A 23637-nucleotide genomic window follows, 5' to 3' on the forward strand; every position below is an offset into this window, starting at 1 on the left:
GTGATATGTAATTGTGATTGTGATATTTAAGTAATAATTTTTATACCTGTTAACCTTTAAAACAAAAAGCTATTAATATTACATTAACATCTATTAAAATTTTTCCAACCTGGATTAAATTTGCTTCAAGAGAGAAAGGAATAAAGATTTTTTTTCTCGAACATTTGATTACTATTAGATGTATGCTCACCTATCATAAATTGCAGGGAGCTCACTATGTAATTCAGTATTTATGACTTCAAAAAGATTACGTGCATCTTCAAGTTGTTCTTTAGCCTGAAAAAAAATCAATGATAAATTGATTTCTAAGACATGTACATATTTTTTCTTAAAATAGCTGAATTTCAACTAACATTGTCTGAAAAAACAAATTTTTAGTCAGATGGGTCACCTTCCTTTTTTATGCTTAAAATATGTTCATATTTTTACAAAAATTAATAAAACTTTAGGGTGGGGTATTTGTATTTTATATCTTTTAATTTAATGCCACACCTAACATTATTACAGATCAATAAGGTTTTTTCCAGCATAATTCCCTGATAATTCCAGGTGGGTAGCCACCCTGTAATAGTGATGTCCCACAAGATAAAAAATATCCAATGTGTGTGAAAATTCAAGATTCTGTAAAATTTTAAGAAACTAAAAATCGCGTTAGAAGTTTGGTAGTTGCTTCAGTTAGGTTGCAATTCCAATATTTCGATTCACAATTTTTTTTAAAGGCTTTTTTAAATTCTTAAAACTTCTTCTTTAAAATATAGAAATTATAGCAACTCATTTACTGACAGGTGGAAAGTCCCTTATCTGGAATCATTGAGACTTCCGGATTGAGAGAAGTCCGGAAAATAGATTCTTCCAGATAATAAAAGTAAATAAACATCAAAATAAGAAATGTTCAATAAAATATAACAAATAGAGGATAACTCAATACAATCTTTTCTTCTTATAGATTGAATGACTTTCAGTTAGCTAAAGAATGTTTTGTACAGTAAAATATATAAAAAAAAATGTTAAAAAAGTCATCGGGTGATTATTTGAACTTTCCCATTCCTGAAATAAGTCATGCTTCTCTTTCTCCCCCCCCCCCATTTGATATTGGAAAATTAGCAGGGCAGATAATCAGTTAAAAATAACATTAAAAAACAAGTTTCAAATTCCAAAAGTAAATTAATCATATTTAAAAAATAATAATAATATAAAACAAGGAACAGAATTGAGCAGATTTTTTAATGCAATGCAACCATCTATAATTTAAAGGCAAATAAAGCATATATATCTGCTGGTGTTCTTTACAAACACTATTAATATTTAATTTCGTTAATATTCATAGTTTATGCTTTTCAAAGATTGTTATTATTTTAACTTCTCTTGCTATCCAACATTTTTTTAGTGTGTTTATTGAAGCAGAATATATGTATAGCTATAGAAAAAGCTGCAAGAAATAATAAAAATAAATTTTTTACTAACACTTTTTTTTAAACAAATCTTAAGTGAAAAAAAAAAGATAGAGGTTTTGTTTCTTTTAATTGCTAAAAAAAATCTGGAAAATATTCATCTCCAGTAAACAGACCTCGAAAATCTGGACTTCTGAAATCCGGAAATTTCTCAAATCCGGACTCATACGTCCAGTTCCTAAGAAAAAATTTTCACAAAAAAAAACAAAACTGTCTTAAAATAAAAATTTTAATGCAAGAGCGCAAAACCACAACTCTTCTTTAATAATGAAGCAGTAGATGAAGAGGTAGGGGTGGAGAGTGAATGAAACTTCATAGCTGATAAGGAAATTCCAGTCATTCTTATCAGCTCTGTATAAATAACAAAGAATATAAAGGGGAATCCCCTCCTCCTGAAGGGGAAAGTCTATAGACGTCGGAGGCCTACACACGCGCGTTTAATCGCGAAATCTGCCTGGCGAATTCGAAACTTTGATAATTCTATCAAATTAAGTAAGGTATCTAAAATCTGGAAATTTCGAAAATCCGGACCTTCCAAACCCCCCAGCAGTCGGGATTTTCGAGGTTGCACTGTATTATAATAAGATTTAGGTTTAAGAAGATAGTAATAAAATAATCAAATAGAAATTTTTAGTAAGAAGCATTAAAATCTTAAGTTACCTTTGAAATTTTTGACTCCTCACGTCTCTTCATGGTTTCAAGATTTTGTAAATTATGTCTGCAATTATCATAGTCAAGCAGCTTTCGATTCCGCTTAGAAATTTTGTTCTGAAATTAATTTAAAATAATAAAGAAAATTAAGCACTCCAACAGTATTTTGCACACACTCTTTCCTCAATGAACCATGATTCTAGATAGGTAAGTTGTAACAAATACAAATGGGTAAACATATACACACATATAAATTCATTAACAATATTTACCAAAAGTTTTGTTTAGATGAATTATAGCAAGTAAAGTTTTAATAGAGATTTAAAAAAATATATATATATAAATTTTCCAAGTATCTGATTAATTTTTCGTTTAGTCAAATTCCAAGTAACCAGATTTTCCGGAGCTCTATTATGTTCAGAAAGTAGTTATTTTGTTACAAATAATCCTATAAAAGTGCCCTTGTACTTGTCAAAACTGCCCTTTCTGATAATTGCATCTTGCTTTTAAAAAAAAAAAAAAAAACTGATCACAGAGTCTCAGAAAATAGATACCAAGTCAGTGTTTTCATCATAGAAAAAAAATGGGTGAGAATTTCTCACCCTTTCTCAAAAACAGGGTGAGATTTCAGAAAGTTAAGTAAGATTTCTAAAAACTGAAAAAATACAAATAGACTTGAAAAAAAAATTTCTTTCATTATAATACATTTTTAACGTCTTCTATTTTTTAAAGCATTGAATATTCTTGCTGCATCATCATAGAAGATTTTGCCTTTACTAGGTATTTGTCCCTCTTACATTAGTGCATAAAAAATTTGAACGTCTTACATGAAAAAACCTTACCTGCGGTAAACACGTGGTTGCAGAGAAATGTGTTCTGAAAGGGGTTCCGTGGTTCGGAGGGGTTGTGTTCTGTTGTTCGAAAAAGTTCTGAACAATACTGGTAAATAGGGAAGCTAGATAACGGGGCAAATGTTGAAAATAATGAAAGATCCAGGAAGAAAAGTGAAATGGATTTTATTCTAATTGGCGTAATTCGAAGCTTTTTCCAAAATGCGAGAAATTCGCGAATTTTGAAATTGATTTATAGAATGCGCAAATTTCTCGCGGTAATCATTTTTTAATGCGAGAAAAGAAAAAAATATGCGAGATTCTCGCGTTCTCGCGCTGTAGTGAAAACACTGCAAGTTATATATATTGTAGAATTGGCAGAGAACTCTTTAATGAAGTGAAGGCTGCAAATACTAAAATTTTTCGAATTCTCTGTAGAATAGATTTGCTTTAAAAATGTGATTGACTTATGACAAATATGTCACTTTGTATTATAAAAGCTTTTTATCTTCGCTATGCATCTTTTTAATTTATTTATTTGAGTTTAGGTAAAAAAAATTGCTTTGATATTTTATTTCAATTTGATTTAATTTACTTAAAAGAGTGCTTTTCGATTCTGATTATTCCATAATTTTTATATACAATTGAAAATATTCGTTAAATTATATGTGTAATAAAGAAATTAATTTGTTCAAAAAAAAAAACTGACAACTAGAAAAAGAAATTTGTACATTGAAACTAACTAAAAAAGAAATAAGAAAACGGGAGAACACAAAATAGTACACAAACTTGGAACAGATGTTTAAAGGTAGGTGAGAAATGTAAAGAAACTTTTCTCCCCTTAACTTAAAAAGGTGAGACCTAAAACAATAAAACTCATCCCCCTGTAACTTGCTCCTCTGTCTTAACTGCGGAGGAGATTCCTTCCCCTATTCTTGCGCTGAAAGCGTCACATGCCCACCAGTGGGACCCAAAATCAGATGTGACAACTGCTGTCACAGCCCCCTGGAAAAGGTTAATTGGGGGCTGGACTCCCAGAATATTATATTTCTATTCGGTATTCATTGAAATTTGCTGGTCTAAAAGTAGTTCATTATTCGGTTCATTGGAGAATAAAAAATTATGTCTTTATCTTAACTGTAAATTTATTCATTTTAAATATTTTTTTATCAATAATTCCTTAATTATTATATTTATTAACCAGAATAATAAAGCACAAAGTCGTTAAATCATCAAGCTAAGTTAACGAAATTCTGCGCAAATATTGCATAATAATAACAAAAATAATAGTTATCAGTTACAAATTTATGACAAAATTTTTTTGGCATAGGATGTTCAAAAACATTTTCTTCAATTTGCAATTTATTGACAGTCCCTCAAACCTCAAAAAATTTTAAACTTCATTGATATGTATGTGAAATAGCATTATCTAAATACTTCTAATTTTATGAGTTGATTCTCTAAGTATTTTTGACTAGTATAAAAAAATGCGTTGGTATTGAAGTGTTTCCATTATTTTGTGCAATCCATGTACATATAGTGTATTCACGTACATGTACTATGAAATAATAATGTATGTGTATACAACGACCATGTAAAGTAACGACATATATATATATGTAACTTTATACTGTGTACGCGTCTTTAAACATATAACGCACGTATACATTCCTAAACGTACTTACAATATATGTTTGTATTTATACACATATATACAATTAATGTGTGGAACGGGCATTCATTATACGCAAGAATGTGCACAAAAATTTAATTTTATTTTTATTACAGAGAAATATTATAATTTTATAATTATTACAGAAAAAGGAACATGTCGAACGAGGAAGCAATTTATTTGAAAATTGTTTCGTTAATTTATTCATGATATATAAGTTTTGCATCACCAATGATTATTATATCTATAACATACTTTGCTTTTTTTATATATATATTTATAAAACGCCTTATTTAATTATGACCTATCGGTTCTGTATTAATGCATTTGTTATTTATTATTTGTTACTATAACTATAATATTTTATTATTGTTATGTCTACATAAGTTTGGAATTATTAAATAATCTTTTTTTTAGAAAAAAGTATTTTGCATCATTGTATATCCTACATTTATTGTATCATATATATTACAAATGGGGTAGATAATTAGTTGCATTTTATTTATTTTAACAAAATAAGCAGAGATTAAAAGTTTATTTTACAATGAACTGCTTTAAAACTCCTGCATTCATTGAGACTGCTCTCATCATAGAAATTTCAGAGTCAGAGAGAGGTAAATATGCAGACCCTTCCTTTTGAGTACAAGATAAATTTGTATTTTACAAGATATTTATTTTGTTTTTTTCATTAATCACATTATTAAACAAAACAAAAATAATTACTGAATTTTAAACCATATTTTCACTTATAAATCAAAGATTTTACAGCAAAGGAAGTCATGCTGATGAAAGAAAAGACTATTCACCCCCCCCCTAGAATAAAGCAAATTGATGCAAAAAGAGAGAATTTTTCTATGGAATAAAAAGTTATAAACAGTCAAATATAAAACTAATAATAGTAGAAGCATGCCATCATGTCCAGAATGAAGAGTAGAAAATAATTGTGAGAGAAATTGTTAAATGTCTAGATGACTAAATAATGGAATTCTGGAAACTTTTTTTCACAAAATCTTGAATGAGGGGAAGCATGCAAAAATAATAATACTTGAGTTTATTGCGGAATTATTATTATTTTACCAAACTGTATAATTCTGAAAGTAAATGCATTCTTTCCCATTGCAGGGAGAATTAATTTAACAAAAAATTTATATGGATCATCGATGCCGAAATGAAGAACTCAAAATAATGGGGCTAATTTCAGATATGTTGAAAAAACGTAATTTATATGATAATAAAATGGAGTTTGTGCTCATTTTTTACTAAATATAAAACATATATTCATTGCATACACATTAAACATTCATGTACGCACAATCAAGCGTTTAGTGTAATTTCAAAATTTGTGCTTTAACATACTAGTTTTATAACTCAAAAAAAATAAGGCTACTTATTTAAAAACACTTCAACAAAAGAATAAATGCCTTAAATTGATTAGCTATACTCATACACAAGAATCTCAGAAATTTTTTGTTTTGTTTAATGAGTAATCAAAAACCCATTCTGAAAAAAAAAATATATTTAAGATGTGAAAAATAAACATTCAATGTCCTGAAATGCATTTAAATGTGGCATATTGTTTTATGAAGCTAAAAAATCAATCACTAATTGTAGTATCAGCGGTTTGTAAGTATAGACTTACTGAATAAACACAAAAATTAAACTTAAAAACATTTATTAAAAATTAGGAAAACAAAACATAAACAGATGATCTTAGGCCGGACAACCTTGTTTGTTGCCAGTTAGAATATTAATTGCTCCTTTTAGGAAGGAGGTAACTACCAAAAGCAATGCGATGACAGCGCCATCTCTAAATTAACTCAAATATTAGGCAAGACGATAAATTCTGATATTACACTAACAGTGGGCACTTTTATTTGAGGAATTTAATTTCCTTAAAAAAAATTCTAGGTAACAGAGAAAAGTGAGTTTAATCAATAGACAACTAATCAAGTCTAACTATGAATTATCGATATTGCACTAGATCTACAATACTGAGCTGATAAGATCATGCATGCACTACATTACGACAAGCATAAACGGATAAACAGATAGGTATAACTCAATGCTCCCAAAATGTGCAGAAAACTTTTCAGTTCTAAAACAATCAGGACATTACAATATGTTCCAATTACTAAAACATGAAATAAAAAGTTACAATTAGGCCATTCAGACTTAGTGATTGGGAATCAATCATTTGTACAAGCAATGTAAGGCTGCAGTATTTTATATGCTAGAATACAAAGATATCTATAAAAAAAATAATAATGATTCACGTACGTCTGCTACAACAGCATGATTTTAATCATAATTATTTAAAAAATTTCTTGTATCAATTTATAGTACTCTTTTTTGCCTATTAATGTTTCTGTGGTGATATAATTTTCAAATATAAATAAATATGCAACTAATATTTAAATAACTAATGAAAATAAAGAGCTATTAATTAGGTTTACAAAAAGAACAAGTGAAAAAAAAAGAGTATAAGTGGAAGAAACATACTGTACAATCTGGAAACTGAGACACATGTGTAGCTACTGGTGATAGCAACTCATCATTTATCTTGTCACAAAACTCATCATAATTTTTATTTAGTACCTGAAATTAGAAATTATGCTGCAAAATTCATATAAGTCAATTAATCTCAATTCAGGCAAGACATGCCAGATGACCATTTCAGTTATAATGAATTAAACAGCAACTTAGTATAGTTGGAAAATAAGAACCAGTTTTACATGTAAAAATATTTAATAAATTTTAATTTTCTTCATGCAAAATTTTTTTTTCAAATAAATGAAGATAATTTAAAATTCCTACATACAAGGATGAGAGTGGTCAGAAAACAAAAAGGAGCAAATCTTAAGATATGTAAAAAAAAACATTTTAAAAATGTGGAATGTACAATATTCAGAGTTCTTGCTCCAGCACAGGACTCGGTTATGTGTAAATAATACTATGTTAACTTTTTCATATAATAATTTCCAATTTAATTCATATTTCACAGTCATCGAATAAAAATATATCTCTGTAAGAGCTTTGCTTCCAGAGTTCAGCCACTGAGTAAATGACTGAGTCTTATGACTGAAGATTACTTACCTAGTATAAATTTCTAACTAGTTTTGGAACATTTATATTGTCAAATCTATTCTAATATCTTGATTCTTTACCACTTTTTTTACCACTTAAAAAATTGTTTTGATTCCTGATGAGCCACAGCGAGAAGTGGGAATAAGCTCTAATAGAATAAACACATTCAGACCTCGATATAAGGTCATCCGCATATAAGGTCACTTTTCCAAAGTTCCGGCTTACTGAATAGGAATTCTCTGTTAGATTATCGGATATATGGTCAAGTTTTAAAAATCGCCATCGCTTATAAGGTCATTTTTATCTGAGGAGAGGTGGGCTCTTTTCTAACAAAAGCCTATTTAACTAAGCCTATTTAATTAAGGCAATTATCCCTCTCTCTCTCTCGAGTTCTAGGAAAATGTTACAGCCAACGAATAAGCTAGAATTTCTGAAATTGTTTCACGAGTTGAAGACAGTGAGGTAAATGACAGTGATCCTGAGACTGTAGCTGTAACCCAAGTAGAAGCCTTCAATGCAATAAATGTCATATGAATTTTTTTTGCAAACCATGAGGGAGCTGAGGAACATTTTGAGAAGTTACAAAATCTAGAAAACATTGTTCGAAAAAGGAAACCAAAAACGAGAGACCTGCATAAGTGATTATTTTAAATAAGGTATGATGATGTAATGTATGTACACTCTGAGGAAATTTGTAAACAGCTTTATTTTAAATAAAATTTATCTTAAAAATTTAACTTTCTTTAATTCTTTACTAATTCTGTTAAAATTTATAGACTTAAATATTTAGTTTATGGCCAATCGTTTTTGTTAGTATTACCATTTTTAAAAAATAAAGCTTGAAACAAAACAAAATATACTAATATTATACTCTTATATATTTATCTAGACCAAGGTGAAAAGAATGAGAGAAATAACAGTCTTATAAGTCTTTTTCGTTTTAAATTAAAATATAGTTTTTTGAAAATTACACAATTACCAATAAAATATATATGATATAGCAATTAAAACAATATTTCCACAATTAACAGGTTTTTTTCGGAAGTGCAGATTTGTAACATACCACCTTTTAACAGTGACCGCTTCAATTACACTTAAGTCATAAACTAACTTAAGGTGTTTTTCAAAAGTGTTGAAATTATTTTTTCATTTGGAGCAAAGTTCGTCTAATTTTCCTAAAAGTATGTGAAAAACTTAAACTGACGCTTACCCTTAATAAAAGCATTTGACAAATTTTATATAGCACTATTTGAGCAAAATATGTTTTTTGCTACAAATTGTTGGATGATGGGGTAAGTGGAAGCAATAAACTATAATTTATCATTGCTCTTATATGTTAAATTTAACTTTAACATTAGGGAATAAAAAAATTAATTTGAGAAACATGAAATTTTCATTATTTAATGAAATGTAATGAATGTATGTAACGAATTTTAACAACAACATCCACCAGATTAATATTAACTCTAAATAAGAGTTTCTATCACTTATATAAGGATAATTAAGATATACTGACCTCAGTTTTAATCAAAAATTGATCAAGTCCTACCCAACAAGGCTCATATAATTCATTAACAGTTTCAACGAGACTTCTACGAGCTGCTTGCATAGCTTAAAAAAAAGAAAAAGAGTAAAACCTAATTCGGCACATCAGTAAAAGATGGGATATAAGTGAAAACAAGGTACAAATAAATATTGGTAAAGCCATAAAAAAATCCTAATACAAATCATATCCTCATGTGAAAAAAAATACACCAAGGTTCCCACTCAATTCCAGAAAAGAAATTCCCTGACTTTTTCAGGTATATTAGATTATCAGTCTAAATTTATAATAATTGATCAATTAATATTAACTTACTGTTTCTCTTTTTGCTTCAATATTTGTTATCAAATAATAAAGATAATAAATATTTCAACAATACAGCAAAATGTTAACTTTTTCTTGGAACGGTTAATTGCTGTTACATATTCCATCCCTTCCCTCCGATTTTAGTCATTAGAATTTTTTAAACCAAAATACAAGATCTAAAGAAATAACATTTTAACAAATACATATATCTACAAAAAATTATGCCTATTACTACACTCAATGCTTAAGTTTAAAAAATATTTCAGTTTGTTTTATAATATTAAAAAAAAGACTTATTTTTAGGAAGGCTAATTCAGCCACGTGAACATGCTGAATGCCACGCTAATTTTACATGGCTTGCCCGTCTGGCCAAAATGATTTTCTCAGTATATATTGCATTAATTTCTTCAAACCATTTTAGTAACAATATTAGAAAAAAATTTAAAGCATTAAAAATTTACTCGAATCATGTGTTTCTAACAATCTTGGCTTTACCACCAGTCACCAGTGACCTCGTGGCTCTACGAACAAACTCAGTGCTGGTCACCAGTGGCTCCCATGGCATTCAACGTGTTAAACTGTTTGACTCATTATTCACTACAACTGCGGCACACCTAATTTCGATGTGCGGTTCGCAAGCTTCTGAACACAATAATTAATAAAAAATTTTGGAAAAAATTTGACTGTTTTTTTATTGCTTTTTCTGCCGTAATTGCTTTGGAATTTCGTATGATTTTTTAAAAAGTAAATACTTTTAATATGACATTAAGATATGCGAATTTCGAATTTCAGTAATCACTTTTTGCTTCACTATATTTTTGCTGATTTCATCTTATATCCAAGTGATTTTACAACCCTTTTTTTACCAGTTTCTCTACAAATTTCAACAGGGATTTTGAAACTCCGATAAATTTAATACGATATTACAACTTGTGAGTTTCAAATTGTGCATTTAATATTTCGTATATTTTAATTGCGCACTTTTTGGATCTTTATTTAAGCCACTTTCATTGCAAAATGAAATGATTTTTTTTAAAACTTTTATTTAATTTTTGCTATGCTTTTTCACATGGTTTTAAAAATTCTGAATTTTATAATGACTAGCGAATTTTAAATAATTAATTATTGACACGCATTATCTGATTTATTTTTCTGACTTCATAGTAATACAAGCAATTCCTTTTCTTTTTGCAACTACTCCATTGTTTTTCCACATGATTTTGACAATTCCATATTTTCCCCAACTACGATATTATTACGACATGTGAGTTTTTAATCCAGCATTTAAACAGGGTTGCTACTCGAATGGATGAACGAAATTTCCAGATTCTTCCGACATATTTCTAAAAATTCCTGTCTAATAGCGCAATATGCACTAACAGTGCTGTGGCCAAAATATACAATGAACCAGAAAAATATAATATTAATAATTTATACACTATATGGTATATTTTATTTCAAATAAAAAATATAACACCACAATACAGAGAAATAATGGTAGTAAAAACAAAAGAAATATGTCATATAAAAGAGAACAAAAATATTTTTAAAATTAACATTTTTTATAAATTAGCCAACACAAAAAAAAACATTTTTGTTTTAATTCTGCAATTTGGAAGTCAATAGCAAACACTTCTGATGAAAAATCCTTCATTAATTTTTATTTAATTATATATTCCCTGTTTAATTTATACTTCACACCTGCATGATGCAAAAATTGAACAAGTGAAATTTTTAAAGAAAAAAAAAGGATGTATCTCAAGCCGTGCAAATTAAAATAAAATGTTATTTATATATTTTAAAATACTAAAGAGATGAAATTATTAAAGATTTACATGCTACTAATATTAATATGTAATGCAAATTAAATAAAAAGTAAAGTTTTCTGAGCTTCTTCCAAATAATAAAAATAAATGCTCACAAAAGAAACTAATAAATATATAAGCATTATGAATTCAATAATAATTAAAATCATATGACAACTGGATAGGAGTTTTCTCTTAGTGATAATATTTTTTCCTTTTTTTGGTGAGTGTGCGTATTGAATAAAATTTGTTAAAATGAGAGCAAATAAAAAAAAGATCTGACCCTTTATTATGAAGAAAAAATCAAAACATCATTACAGAGAGAAAAACATTAAACATTTACGACTTTACAAAACAAAAGCATTCCAAAACTTTTAATTAAAATATTAAAATTAATAAGAATTAAACCCAATTGAAAGTAAAATTATGCAAAAAGTAAGCTTTATATAGTCTTTCAATCTCAAACTATATGTTAAAGAGTAAATCCAGTAAACTAGAACAGAATATTAAGAAAAAGAGGGGAATTTATTTTACTCTCCATTATAAAATAAACAATAAATTAGAGATAAACATAATTAAGAGATATAAAAAAAATTTATGAAACTAAAAGCAAGGCAACAAAAACATATAGGGAAAAAAAGGAAACCACAAATTATGTGAAATAAAAAAAGGAATAAAAAAACTTAACATATCTCTCTATTTATTAAAAAAATAAGTAAAAATTTGGAATAGATATCAAGGGTCAATCCAGGTATAAATCTGAGCCTTTTCACAACACTCAAATCCAGAAAAACGTCCCATTCACAAAATTCTAATTTGTAAAAATGGTCCCAAAAAAAAAAAAAAAACGGTTGGAAACGAGGTGATTTTCTGACAGCAGCATCAAGAATCGAAAGCGTCTAGCTTAAATTCCTAATCAGCGGGTCATCAGGGGTCTGTCTAGATCTTTCTGAAAGGTATCTATTTTCTGAACATTTAGACATAATTTGTGAAAAATTAAAAATTATATTACAATATCAGGATCAAATATGGATTTATCGTTTCTTAAAAGATATACAAATAAAATTTTAGGAAAAAGTATTTTGTGAAACTACCATTTTTCCTAAAGTTGAATTTGTGAAGATACCACTAAACGGTAGTAAATTCGGCCTGGACACACCCCTGGTCATAAAAGCGTGTAAATAATATTTGAATTTGAAAAACGTTAAGGAGAAAAATTGCGAATGAAAGACGAAAAATTAATCATCCAACATGGAGAAGTTACGGTGGAATTAATCACAAATTGAACGGATCAAAGAGGAGTAACCCAAATTTGAACATAGTAATAACATTGCATTAAAAATATCAGAAGTTGAAAAATTTGAGAATTTAAAAAGGGTTGACTACCGAAAAAACTGTCCCTAAACATCATGAACTTAACATTGAATTGAAAAACCATGTCTGAAGAATCGAAAAAACGATTTAAAACTTCGGGAAAAAACTTATCAAACCATGTGAAATTATATTGGATTACAAACTGAATGCGACAAAAAATAATATTTCAAAATCGAAATACAAAATAGTTACTGATAAAAAAATAGTTACTGATAAAAATATGTTCTTTATCAATTAAGAAATTTTCAGAAAACAATTTTCATTTTCTAAAAAAATTGCCCTTAAAAATAAAACCTGGATCGACCCCAAAACATTACAGTTAAGTGTTACAATTTCCAAGTGGATCAGCAATTCCCATGCTTTCTGCGAGTTTTTAATAACGTGCTTTATTTAATTCATTTATCAAACCTTGGTGATAGAGGAAAATTAACAACAAAAAAAAAACAATAATTTATAAGGGATAATAAAATACTATTTATCCCAATAATTATTAAGAATAATATAATGTAATAAAAATTAAGAATAGACAATCTGAAGTATATCCATCCTTCTACCTGTTATGGATCCTAGCAACCATAAACCCTTTCCAATTGAAAGCCTTTCCCATTTGGCTCCATGCAAAATGGGATAAAACAATACTCTTACTTAGGATATGTGTTTTACGGTAAACGCAAAGGTCGCAAGTTTGGCTATTGCCAAATCTAACTTCTCCAGATTTTGGCTCAAAAATTTTTAAATTACTTGAGTTTTTAGACAACTTCCAAATTCTCTGACTTCTCCAGGTAGCGTAGCAACCCTGTTTAAACAACCATTTTTTGATACAATTTTATGGCATATTTCATCATCAATCCAAATTATTCTTCCAATGTTTTCTCGGCAGTTAGAGCCATATATTCCGATAATTTAATACAATGCAAGGCAGAATCCCAATATCTTAATACAATTACAGTAATTGCAACATAAAGAACTCGAGAAGTGGGAAAAATTGAAATTTCACTGTTAGTAATTCTTTTGTAACTTAGGTAATTTTTTCAACAAAAAAAAGAAGTTTCCCATTTAAAATTCATGAAACCTTTAATAATTCAAGAAATAATATCTGAAGCATAATACCAAATAAATATTAAATCTTACTTTGTACTATAATGGTTTTATTTTAATTTTTGGTTTTTCTTTAAACCCTATAAATTTTCTTCAATTAAAATATTTAATTTGAATCTATATTACTCATCAAAATATGTATTTATTGATTTATCTCTTTCATACTTTCTTTCTGTAAAGATTGAGATTTTAAAAAAAAGTTTGAATTTATTTTAAAATGATTAATGACATGAATTAAGTGACATGACAAAAAAATAACACTTCTTTTATCGCATTTTTTATATCTTTTTTAGACATCAATTTTTGATAAAAAGGGGAAAAAATTTTAAAAAAGGGATCAGTTTTTTCATTTTTGAATGAATTTTAATAAACAAAAGTATTTTTATAAATTAGAAGTATTTAATTTTCTGAAAATATTACTGATAAATTCCAGGTTTACTGATAAAAAAAATTAGCACTATTGTTTATATAAAAAATTTTGAAAATATTACCGATAAATTCCAGGTTTACTGATAAAAAAATTGGTGCCTATGTTTACATAAAAATTTGTTATTTGCCGTTAACATGTTTTAATATGTTAATATTTCCTTTGTTATTCAACCCTCTCTGGAAGTCACCCTTCACTCAAAAAGGTTATGCAGCCCTATTATACACATTAGATTTTCTTATTATTTTTGTCATTTTCTCCCATTCAAATTCCAAAAAAAATTCCAAGGATTTTTCAATGACTTTCATGAACCTATAATCAAATTTTTCAAGGACTTTCTCAGTAATACTTAGCATGCTAAAATACATTTCAAACAGATTGTACTACATTGAAGAATATATAAAATTTATCAATTTTTTATGGTTTAAACTGCTGGTAATTTTTTAATATGTGTAGCCCATAGCATGATTATTGCGCACCCGATTTCATAGCTACATTGTGGTGCAAATCAGTTTGGAGATTTAAAAAAAATTTATTTAAATAATTAATTGAAAAATAGTATTTAACATATTTTTCAATTTTAAAAACACAATCTTTTTATTATCCCAGAATATCAGCAATGTATTTTGCACATAATAAAATCTTTTGTAATACAATATTTAGACAGATAATAGACTAAGATTTACTAAATTTTATTTTATTTAAAATAGATCCTAAATCACAAAGCATGATTTTTTTAAATTTTGTGAACACGATTCACTATGCCTAGAATTTAAAACAGTGTGTATACAAATCAGGATATGTTACACGCAAATCAAAGTACATGAACAAAGCCTTGAGGATCGCGAAAATTACGTAACACAACGCATGGCTTGCAAATTGATATGCAATCTGTTTTGTAAATCGAAACTATATGAATAACAAATACAGTTTGAAAAATGCACAAAGTAACAGGGTATAAATAGCGAGAAATGATACATAAACCACTTTAATGCGATCAACGATTTCTTAATGGATTCTGTCAACATGGTCCCAATAGTTTGGTCAGCAGAAAAGTTCAATGTTTGTATGTTGATTTCACTTTTTCCCTAGTTCATTATATCTTGAGAATTTTTCAAGTGATTTAAAAAATGTTTGACACAGTTATAAAATTTGTTTAACCTTGCAATAAATAACTTTAAGTATAATACATTTTTTATTATTTTACTTAATAATAATCGAAAAAATTTAGAATTTTAAAAGTACACAACCTTTTGCATGATTTTAAATAATGTAATTTTAAATAATAAAATTCAAAATTTGAGCAAAATCAATTGAATTTTTCCTGAGAAAAAGAGTATGTTCGACTTTTGTAAGAGTCGATTAATGAGTAACTATTTGACTGATTTAGCTCTAGTTTAAATTTTGCCATGCAAAATTTACATACTTTAAAATTATGTACCTTACAATTCAAAATTTTTTAACTTTTATTAAATAAAAAAACAAAAGTTTACTAAAAGTTATATTTTGCATGGAATTATCTGCAGATAAATGAATTGTATAAAAGCAAACAATTGAATTTAAGCGAATTGCATGTAAGCAAACAATTTTCAACATGCTAAAAGCTCCTGAGATATGCTGAAATATGATTAGATCGAAATAGACTTGTGTTATTAAGGGTATCCTGTCTATTTTTTTAGCACTGCACACAGCTCTTAAAGATATATGAATTTAAAATGCATAAAAACTAAAATTTGTACCTTTTAAGCACTGATGGTAGTTTTTGAATTCCTTTTGCAATCTTAGGGCAGCATTCTAAAAAAAACATATATATATATATATATATAATAACAAGCAAAAGTTTCTATTAGTTAGAAAGCTCTATTAGTTCTAGTTAGAAATTAGTTGTTTACAAGATTCCTTTATTGCAAGTATGCAGAAGTCTTTTTTTTACTATGGATCTTCAATGTTTAATTAGAAAATCTTGTCTGACAGATATTGAACTACAGACTTCAAGAACCCCTTTTTTACGGACTTGATTAGTGACTATTTAATTGTTCATCCACGCGGTTTTATCATTCGCATCGACTGTTACAGCTAGGTATTTTTACTGACTATTAAAAAACTCGATTTTTTAATGCTATATTATTTTGTAAGGCGAATTCTGAATCATGCAATTAAAGAACCACTTTTAAATGATATCGATTTATAAATTGATGTTATGATTTTATTGTAAATTTAATTGGATCTATTGATCTTATTTCTGACAGTTATTGCTAAGCATTTCACAAGTTTTAAGAAATTTCAGTTTCTTTTTCAATATATTTCAATATGCAGATTTAAAATCGCAAAATTAAACTGTCACTTAGTGACGTGTTCTAGTCATCACAACTCCATCACTAACAGAGTAAAATGCACAATTTTTTGGCTATATTTGTATTCCCAGAAGAGTAAAGCAAAGAATATGCGAGTAGGACCGGGTGATGTAAGAAATTTTATATTGTGATAAATCGCCTGTTAAACATCGCGATATAGCGATTTAGCATATGCTTAAAAACTATGTATCACAAATCTTTAAAGCCATCAAAAATAAATAAAAGGAATGAATCTATTTCAAAAGAAAAAGTTAATTCTAAAAAATTATTCTATAACATCAATAGCATTACTTAATTTTTTCAATTAAATAATATAAAGATGTCTTAAAGTAAAAACAAACCCAAGCTTTATTTTAATTTTTTTTAAGTTAAACATGACAAAAAATTTATTGGTTTAAAAAAAATAATAAAACTGCAACAAAATATTTTACATACATGCTTTAAAAATTGAAAGAAAAAAACGAGAGCAAAAAACAAACCAAAGAAATTTTCACCTGAGTAAACGATGTTTTAAATTATTTGTTAAAATAAACCATGCTTTTAAAACATTGTTAGACATTATTTATTTAGAATAAAGTTGTATTAACTATGGTCAAATTCTATACTTAGTAAATGTAAAAATAAATTTAAGTTTTTAAATTTATTTATTATTACTTTTTTTTTTTGAAAATAAAATCACTTAGAGATTTATTTGTTTAAAAATGATACTGCCTATCCAAGACAGTTAAGATAACACTAGGTCAACTAAAAATAATTGACAAGAATCGTTAAATCCCGACAGACCAAAAAAAAAAAAAAGACAAAATAATGCACAACGAAACGATCGCTGCTAAGTAGCAAAAGTGAAGCTGAAAATAATCTTCAAGAAACGTAAAATCCCTAAGACAAAATTGGCACATTAAGAAACTAACTACTTCCGCATTTCAAAGCTGATCCCTGCAAGAAACTGGGAGTTTTGATTCGATTAGCTCTTCGTCATTCAAAGTCACGAAACTAACTAAGTCTTCGTAGCTAGACGCTATCCACCTCTCGAAAAGCTAGATGAAATCAAAATCGTCTCCGTCAGCGTGGTAACAGCGTTAGCGTAGGCAAGGATCCTCACATGCTAAATTGTTATATTGTTAAACCGCAAGCCCTGTCTTATACCGGCGGCTGAAATCAGATCTCTGATGCATTGTCTAAAACAAAAATCATTATATCGGCCTGACGATATATACCTTATAAATTGATATTTTGCGATGCATCGATTCATCGCCCAGTCCTCAATGCAAGATAATTTTAAATATTATTATTTTTAAGATAAGATTATTTAATATAGTGCAGATAGTGATAAAAATATTAAGCTATTTCATTTCTTCTAAAGGTATGTCTAAGACTTAATAAAAGTTTATCAGTTTTAATCAGGGTTGGCAAGTTTTAGACAAGACTGTTTCATCTGGTTTTACCGATGGTTTAATCAATTTTGTTTAAAGGGTTTCTTTACATAGTTTTTGACAAATGGCAAAAACCTAAAATTTTAGCGCAAGGATAATTATTAGCCATTATAAATAAAAAGTGCTTATACATAAACATACATATAAAATTGTGAAAATAAAATGATCAATCAATTATATTCTTGAAAAATTTCATATTATACTCTTTTTGTTTGACAATCACTGTCAAAACCCCAAATTTTGGTGAAGAAAGTACTAAATAATTATAAATAAAAATTTGTAAAATTAAAATTTATCCAATCTGCTAATTTGTTAAATAACTGAAAATAAAAATACAAAAACAAACAGCTTAATAAGAAAACACAACAATCAGCTTATTCATTAAATATAAAATCAATTTTAATTTACTCCTCTTTCCCTAAAGCATTAAATTAAAAAAAAAAAAAAAAAAATTTTAAGTCCTCTGTACTCCATTTTTCTAAAAATTTGAAACTATTCTTTTGACTGATGCTGAGTTGCACAGTCTAGAAAGTAAATATACTAAAGCTATTATAGCATAATAAAATAACATGTAACTAGGAAATTTATTCTAATAGCTGTACTAAATATTAATAGTAATTTAATTAAATCATTGAATCATCAGTTAAACATTTATATTTTTTATAAATTATAATTAGTTTACTAATCGATGAACTTATTACACATTATTATAATTTACATAAAGTCATTAATATTGGAAATATTCATGTACATATTTCTAGAAAATTTTAGAAATTCAGACTATCTTCTTATTTGAAATTTAAAAAAAAAAAATAGGCAACAAGCGTGAAAGACATTCAATTGCAAAATAACGGTTAACAATCTTGGTAACTGGAAACAAAAGCCATCTCAAATAATATTTAAGTAATTACTAAATATTTCTTCTACAGCACTATTGATTTCAAAAATTAAAAATAAACAATGTAGTTGCTTTTATTATTGACTTGCCACACAGAAAAAAAAAAGAGAGACTGTTTATAAAGTTTATTTCCGAAGAATTTTATGAAATATATCTGGAGGGAATGTTCCGTTTTGTACATGTTACAATAATGTGTGGAGATCTATGTAGAGAAATTACCACAATATTTGCTCAGAAAAATTAACCGCTGCAAGACTGCAAGTCTAATTTTAATAGCTCAATTAAATTAACTGGTCCTAATAAGTAAGATGGTTTCAAAAAATAAGGAAAAGTAGGAAATAACGAGAATTTTTCTTAAAAATAGAAACGTTTGTCCTAAGACATTCAATAATTTTTTGCCATTTTGTTCAATTTACGAGCTACACTTTTTTCACTCTATGTAAGAATAAAAATAAACTCAAATAACAAATAACTAATCTATTCTTTACACATTTTTTATATTAATTGCTACTTAGGAATGTTCATATAATGAAGTTTTATATAAAAATAATTAGACAAGTAAAGAAAAATCTAGATACTGAATTTAACAGTAAAATAATTACTTTTATTTACCATAAATATTTTTTGCAATAAAAAAATTAAGACAGAAAATTCACCTGTTGCTTTGAAAAATTTTTTACATGGAAGTCAAAATCTTCATCAGTAGTCCTGTCTGCTTTTCCAAAATTCTGTAAGAGCTAAAAAATAGAAATAATAACATTTAGCGATTATATTTTACTTTAGAAATTATGAATCATTAGGACCCAGGGCCTTCAAATTCTTGAGTACCTCTTTGCTAAAAAAGAGTGCCTATTTAAGGTATAAATTATTCTAAATTTTTACAAATAACAAAAGTAGGCAAAAAAAAAAACAATTAGAAAGGAAGCTAAAAGGTAGTTTCTAAAATGGAAAAAACATAAAATTTTCTGTGATATTGAGCAGTGATTGATACGTTTATTACTGGAATACCTAAGCAAGTAGACAACCAAAATCACCCAGATTGCCTGAGAAACTAGTTTAAAATTCTTCCCCCTTTCTAAACATGATGCCCAATAGGAGAGATGTGGCAGACACAATCCCTGAAGACAATTTATGAAAGAAGATACTATAAGGAACTTGTCAAAAGATAGTGTGGTTTTTTTTTCCTTTGCTTTTTATCCTGACTGTGCTTCAATAAACAAAAAATGAAAAGTAGAAAATATAATTATTAGATCATATTATTAATATGGACATTCCTATAATGCAGGCTCCATAGTGAAACATTGGTTACTCTAACAAAAAAACTTTTTTTAATTAAACAGTAAAATAAAAAATAATATTCAAAATGGCACCTTATTTTCATTTACACAGTAGTATAAGTAGCAAGCATAATATAACAGGGGTCTGTCGAGATATTTCGTGAAAGGTCCTGTTCTTGTAAAACTATGAAAAAACTACTCATAATTTGTGAATATTAAATAAGAGTTAAGTCACATTCATTCAACCAGGGTCCTGCTTTTGTAAATTTGTGCAGATAGGGTCCTATTATTGCAAAAATTGCTAAAAACCTTTTCACTGAACAATTGCTGCTACTAAATTAGAGATGCAACATACAAATATTTGGGATTTAGCCTATACTGCTTAACACAAAATATTCATTTCGGACGCATAATGGAAACAAAATCACTCACATTTTTAATAATTTCAATTAACATATTTTAAATAACACAACTTAGTTATGCATCACTTTTAATGTGTTACGGCATTAAGTAAATTTAAAAAATTCTTACATTTATAATATTTTATTTTAAAAAATTGCCGGAAATTAATTTTTATTTACAACATATTCTATTAATTATTTTATGAATAAATATAAATTGATCAATTATTTATTTACAAAAAAATATATTGTTTAACATCAATAAGAATGTGCACACGATGTTTGTAAAAGTAGAAATATTATCTTAGAATACTACAGTTGGAATTTAAACTTAGGGAAACAAAACAATAATGAAGATAAACAAATTTGTGAAGAATCCGATTAAAAGATAAATTATTTTGTGAAGGGTCCGGTTTAGCGAAAAGATATTTTGTGAAGATTCCATTAACGGACCCAAAATCCTTCGATACAGACCCCTGAATGCGCCGAATAATTTAAAGAATATAATTTAAATTAAAGAATATAATTAAGGAATACAATTTAAGGAATAAATAATTTAAAAAATATAGTTTAAAGATCCCAGTTATAATAAGCTCCCTTAGGACAAAAGTCCCGCAGTGGACTAATCGTTAAGACACGGTTCCCAGCAGATCACCGAAGTCAAGCATCACTGGCTACGGTCAGTGTGCGGGTGGGTGACCACTTGGATCAGTCTGCGTAGGGACCGAGGGTGTGCGGTATTGGTCCTCGTTAAACTGTGCTACCGTAAAGTGCTCGACTTTGAGCGCAGGTCGTCGGGCTATTGAAGCGGGGGCGCCATCCCCTCTGCAGAGGATCAAAATTGTGATGGCATGTCTTCGGATCATCCTCCGGGATGTCTCCCAGACCGTCGCCAATAGCCCATTGTGCAGCTCTAGTGCGACGTAAATTAACAACAACAACAGACCCCTGAATAATAATATATAAAACAGAGTATTTGCTAAAATAGTCTTAAAATATAACAGAGCATGAAATTGGTAATGGTCTAGACCATTACCAATTACCATAATACAGATATATTATTTTAAGAATTTTCAAAGACATGACCTAACTGTTAATTTACTCTCATTAATTTACTTTAAATATATAATTTTACAGACGAGCAACAATATGTAAACACCTAAAAATTATACATCACATAAGAGTTTAAGGAAAGAACCAGGTGACTTTTTAGTAAACTTGAGTAAAAAGGTTCAAAGATTAGTCATTCTTCTTTCTTGTTGCTTTGCTCAATCTTTATATTTTTAGAATATTTGTGTAGACATAACTAATGAAATTTTTTTGGGCTAAATTTATTTGACCCTAACTCTTTTTTAAAGAAGGATTTTAATTGACTTTGTGCTTATCACCTGCTTGTTTTCATGGAAGATTCTTGATATTTTTCAACGAATATAATTTTAATAAAAAGCTTAATTTCATTTTCTAAATAAAATTTTATCAACCTCAATTCGAAACAAACTGGTTTAATAACTGGTCAAACTGGAAACAATCAAGTTTAATCTAGCACAAGCTTAACATTCGCAGAGTAGAGTAGAATTTTGAGATACATTTATTTCAAATAACAATAAATGTATTATTTTTAAATATCTGTGTAAAAATGTTTGTCCACAAAAATACTATATTAAACAGAATTAGCATTTCATCCGGTGAAACCTAATTTTTTAGGGCAAAGGAATAAATAGGAAAAAATGAAAGAAAATGGAATGAATTAAAAATGACTAATACAGTTGATTTACATTAAGTTTTCAGGGTGCTAAGCCAAACTTTTCAACATAAAATAAGCACTTTTCAAGCAATCAAAAAAATATTTTTAAGCACTTTTCAAGCGCTCAAAAAATATTTTTAAGCACTTTAAAAATATCATAATTAGGAAAGATTGGCAAATTTTGACAATTGGCGGTTTTATCCAGTTTTAACAGTCATGTCAACAACAAAAAAACCATTTGATAGTTTTTAAAAATTGTCAAAAACTCAAAATTTTGGCCTAAGGATAATCATTAGCTATTATAAATATGCAATATTTTAAAATTAACATACATGTAAAATTACAAGTGATCCGTTCATCATGTTCTTGAATTATTTTAACAAAAAACTCTGTTTCGAAAATTACTGTCAAAAACCCTAATTTTGGTGTAGAAAATATTAAATAATTATAAATAAAAATGTGTCAAATTGCTAATGATCAGCTATCAGGGTTGCTACAGTAAAAAATGAACAAAAATAGTTGCTTTTAGTAGCCTCAAGCATGAAAATAGTTGCCTAAAACTATGAAAATAGTTGCCTGAACAGGAACAAAAATTTATCAAAAATAGTAGCCAAATAACTAAAATTATAGCTTAATTGTCAAATACTATTATTAGAACTGGCTGATGTCAGAAATTTTAAATCGTGATACATCGTCAGTTAGACATCACGATATAGTAATGTATCGCAACTTAGCATATGTTCAAAAATTACCTATGGGAAATCTTTATATCAATCAAAAATAAATAAAAAGGAATAAATCTATTACAAAAGAAAATATTAATTCTAAACATATTCTACTATGACATCAATATCATTGCTTAATTTTTTCAATTAAATTAATATAGAAGTTCAAGTAAAAGCAAACCCAAGCTTTATTTCATTTTTCTTAAATTAAAAATGATTTAAGATTTATTGGTTTAAAAATAATAATACTGTAACAAATTATTTTACGTACATGCATTAAAAATTAAAAGAAGGAAAAAAAGGGAAGTGGAAAACAAACCAAAGAAATATTGACTTTAGGAAGAAAAAAATTTTTGTTATTATTTGTTGAAAAAAAACATGCTTTTGAAACATCATTAGACCCTTTTTTATTTACTTATTTAAAATAATAAGAAGTAGTATTAACTAATGGTCAAATTCTGTACTTAATAAATGTACAAATATTTTTACTTGTTTATTATTATTTTAATTTTTGAAAATAAAATCAACTAAAGATCTATTTGTTTAAAAATGATACTGACTATC

General features: G+C 27.5%; 1 protein-coding gene across 11 annotated transcripts in view; it reads right to left on the reverse strand.

The window, feature by feature from the left end:
- The window catches only part of LOC107444578 (uncharacterized), a 73665-nt gene that overhangs the window by 38458 nt on the left and 11570 nt on the right, over window positions 1-23637 (reverse strand). For all 11 annotated transcript variants that reach the window (XM_087155337.1, XM_016058745.4, XM_087155336.1 and 8 more), the window contains exons 2-7: window positions 19583-19663; window positions 15981-16035; window positions 9205-9299; window positions 7104-7199; window positions 2112-2219; window positions 191-276 (exon numbers count right to left, since the gene is read on the reverse strand). In XM_087155337.1, coding sequence (XP_087011463.1) covers window positions 191-276; window positions 2112-2219; window positions 7104-7199; window positions 9205-9299; window positions 15981-16035; window positions 19583-19663 — 521 coding nt within the window. The remainder of the gene's footprint in view (window positions 1-190; window positions 277-2111; window positions 2220-7103; window positions 7200-9204; window positions 9300-15980; window positions 16036-19582; window positions 19664-23637) is intronic.

Source organism: Parasteatoda tepidariorum, chromosome 11 (genome assembly GCF_982258835.1).
Source record: "Parasteatoda tepidariorum strain Cologne lab strain chromosome 11, Ptep-v5.0, whole genome shotgun sequence".
NCBI classification, from domain to species: Eukaryota; Metazoa; Arthropoda; class Arachnida; order Araneae; family Theridiidae; genus Parasteatoda; species Parasteatoda tepidariorum.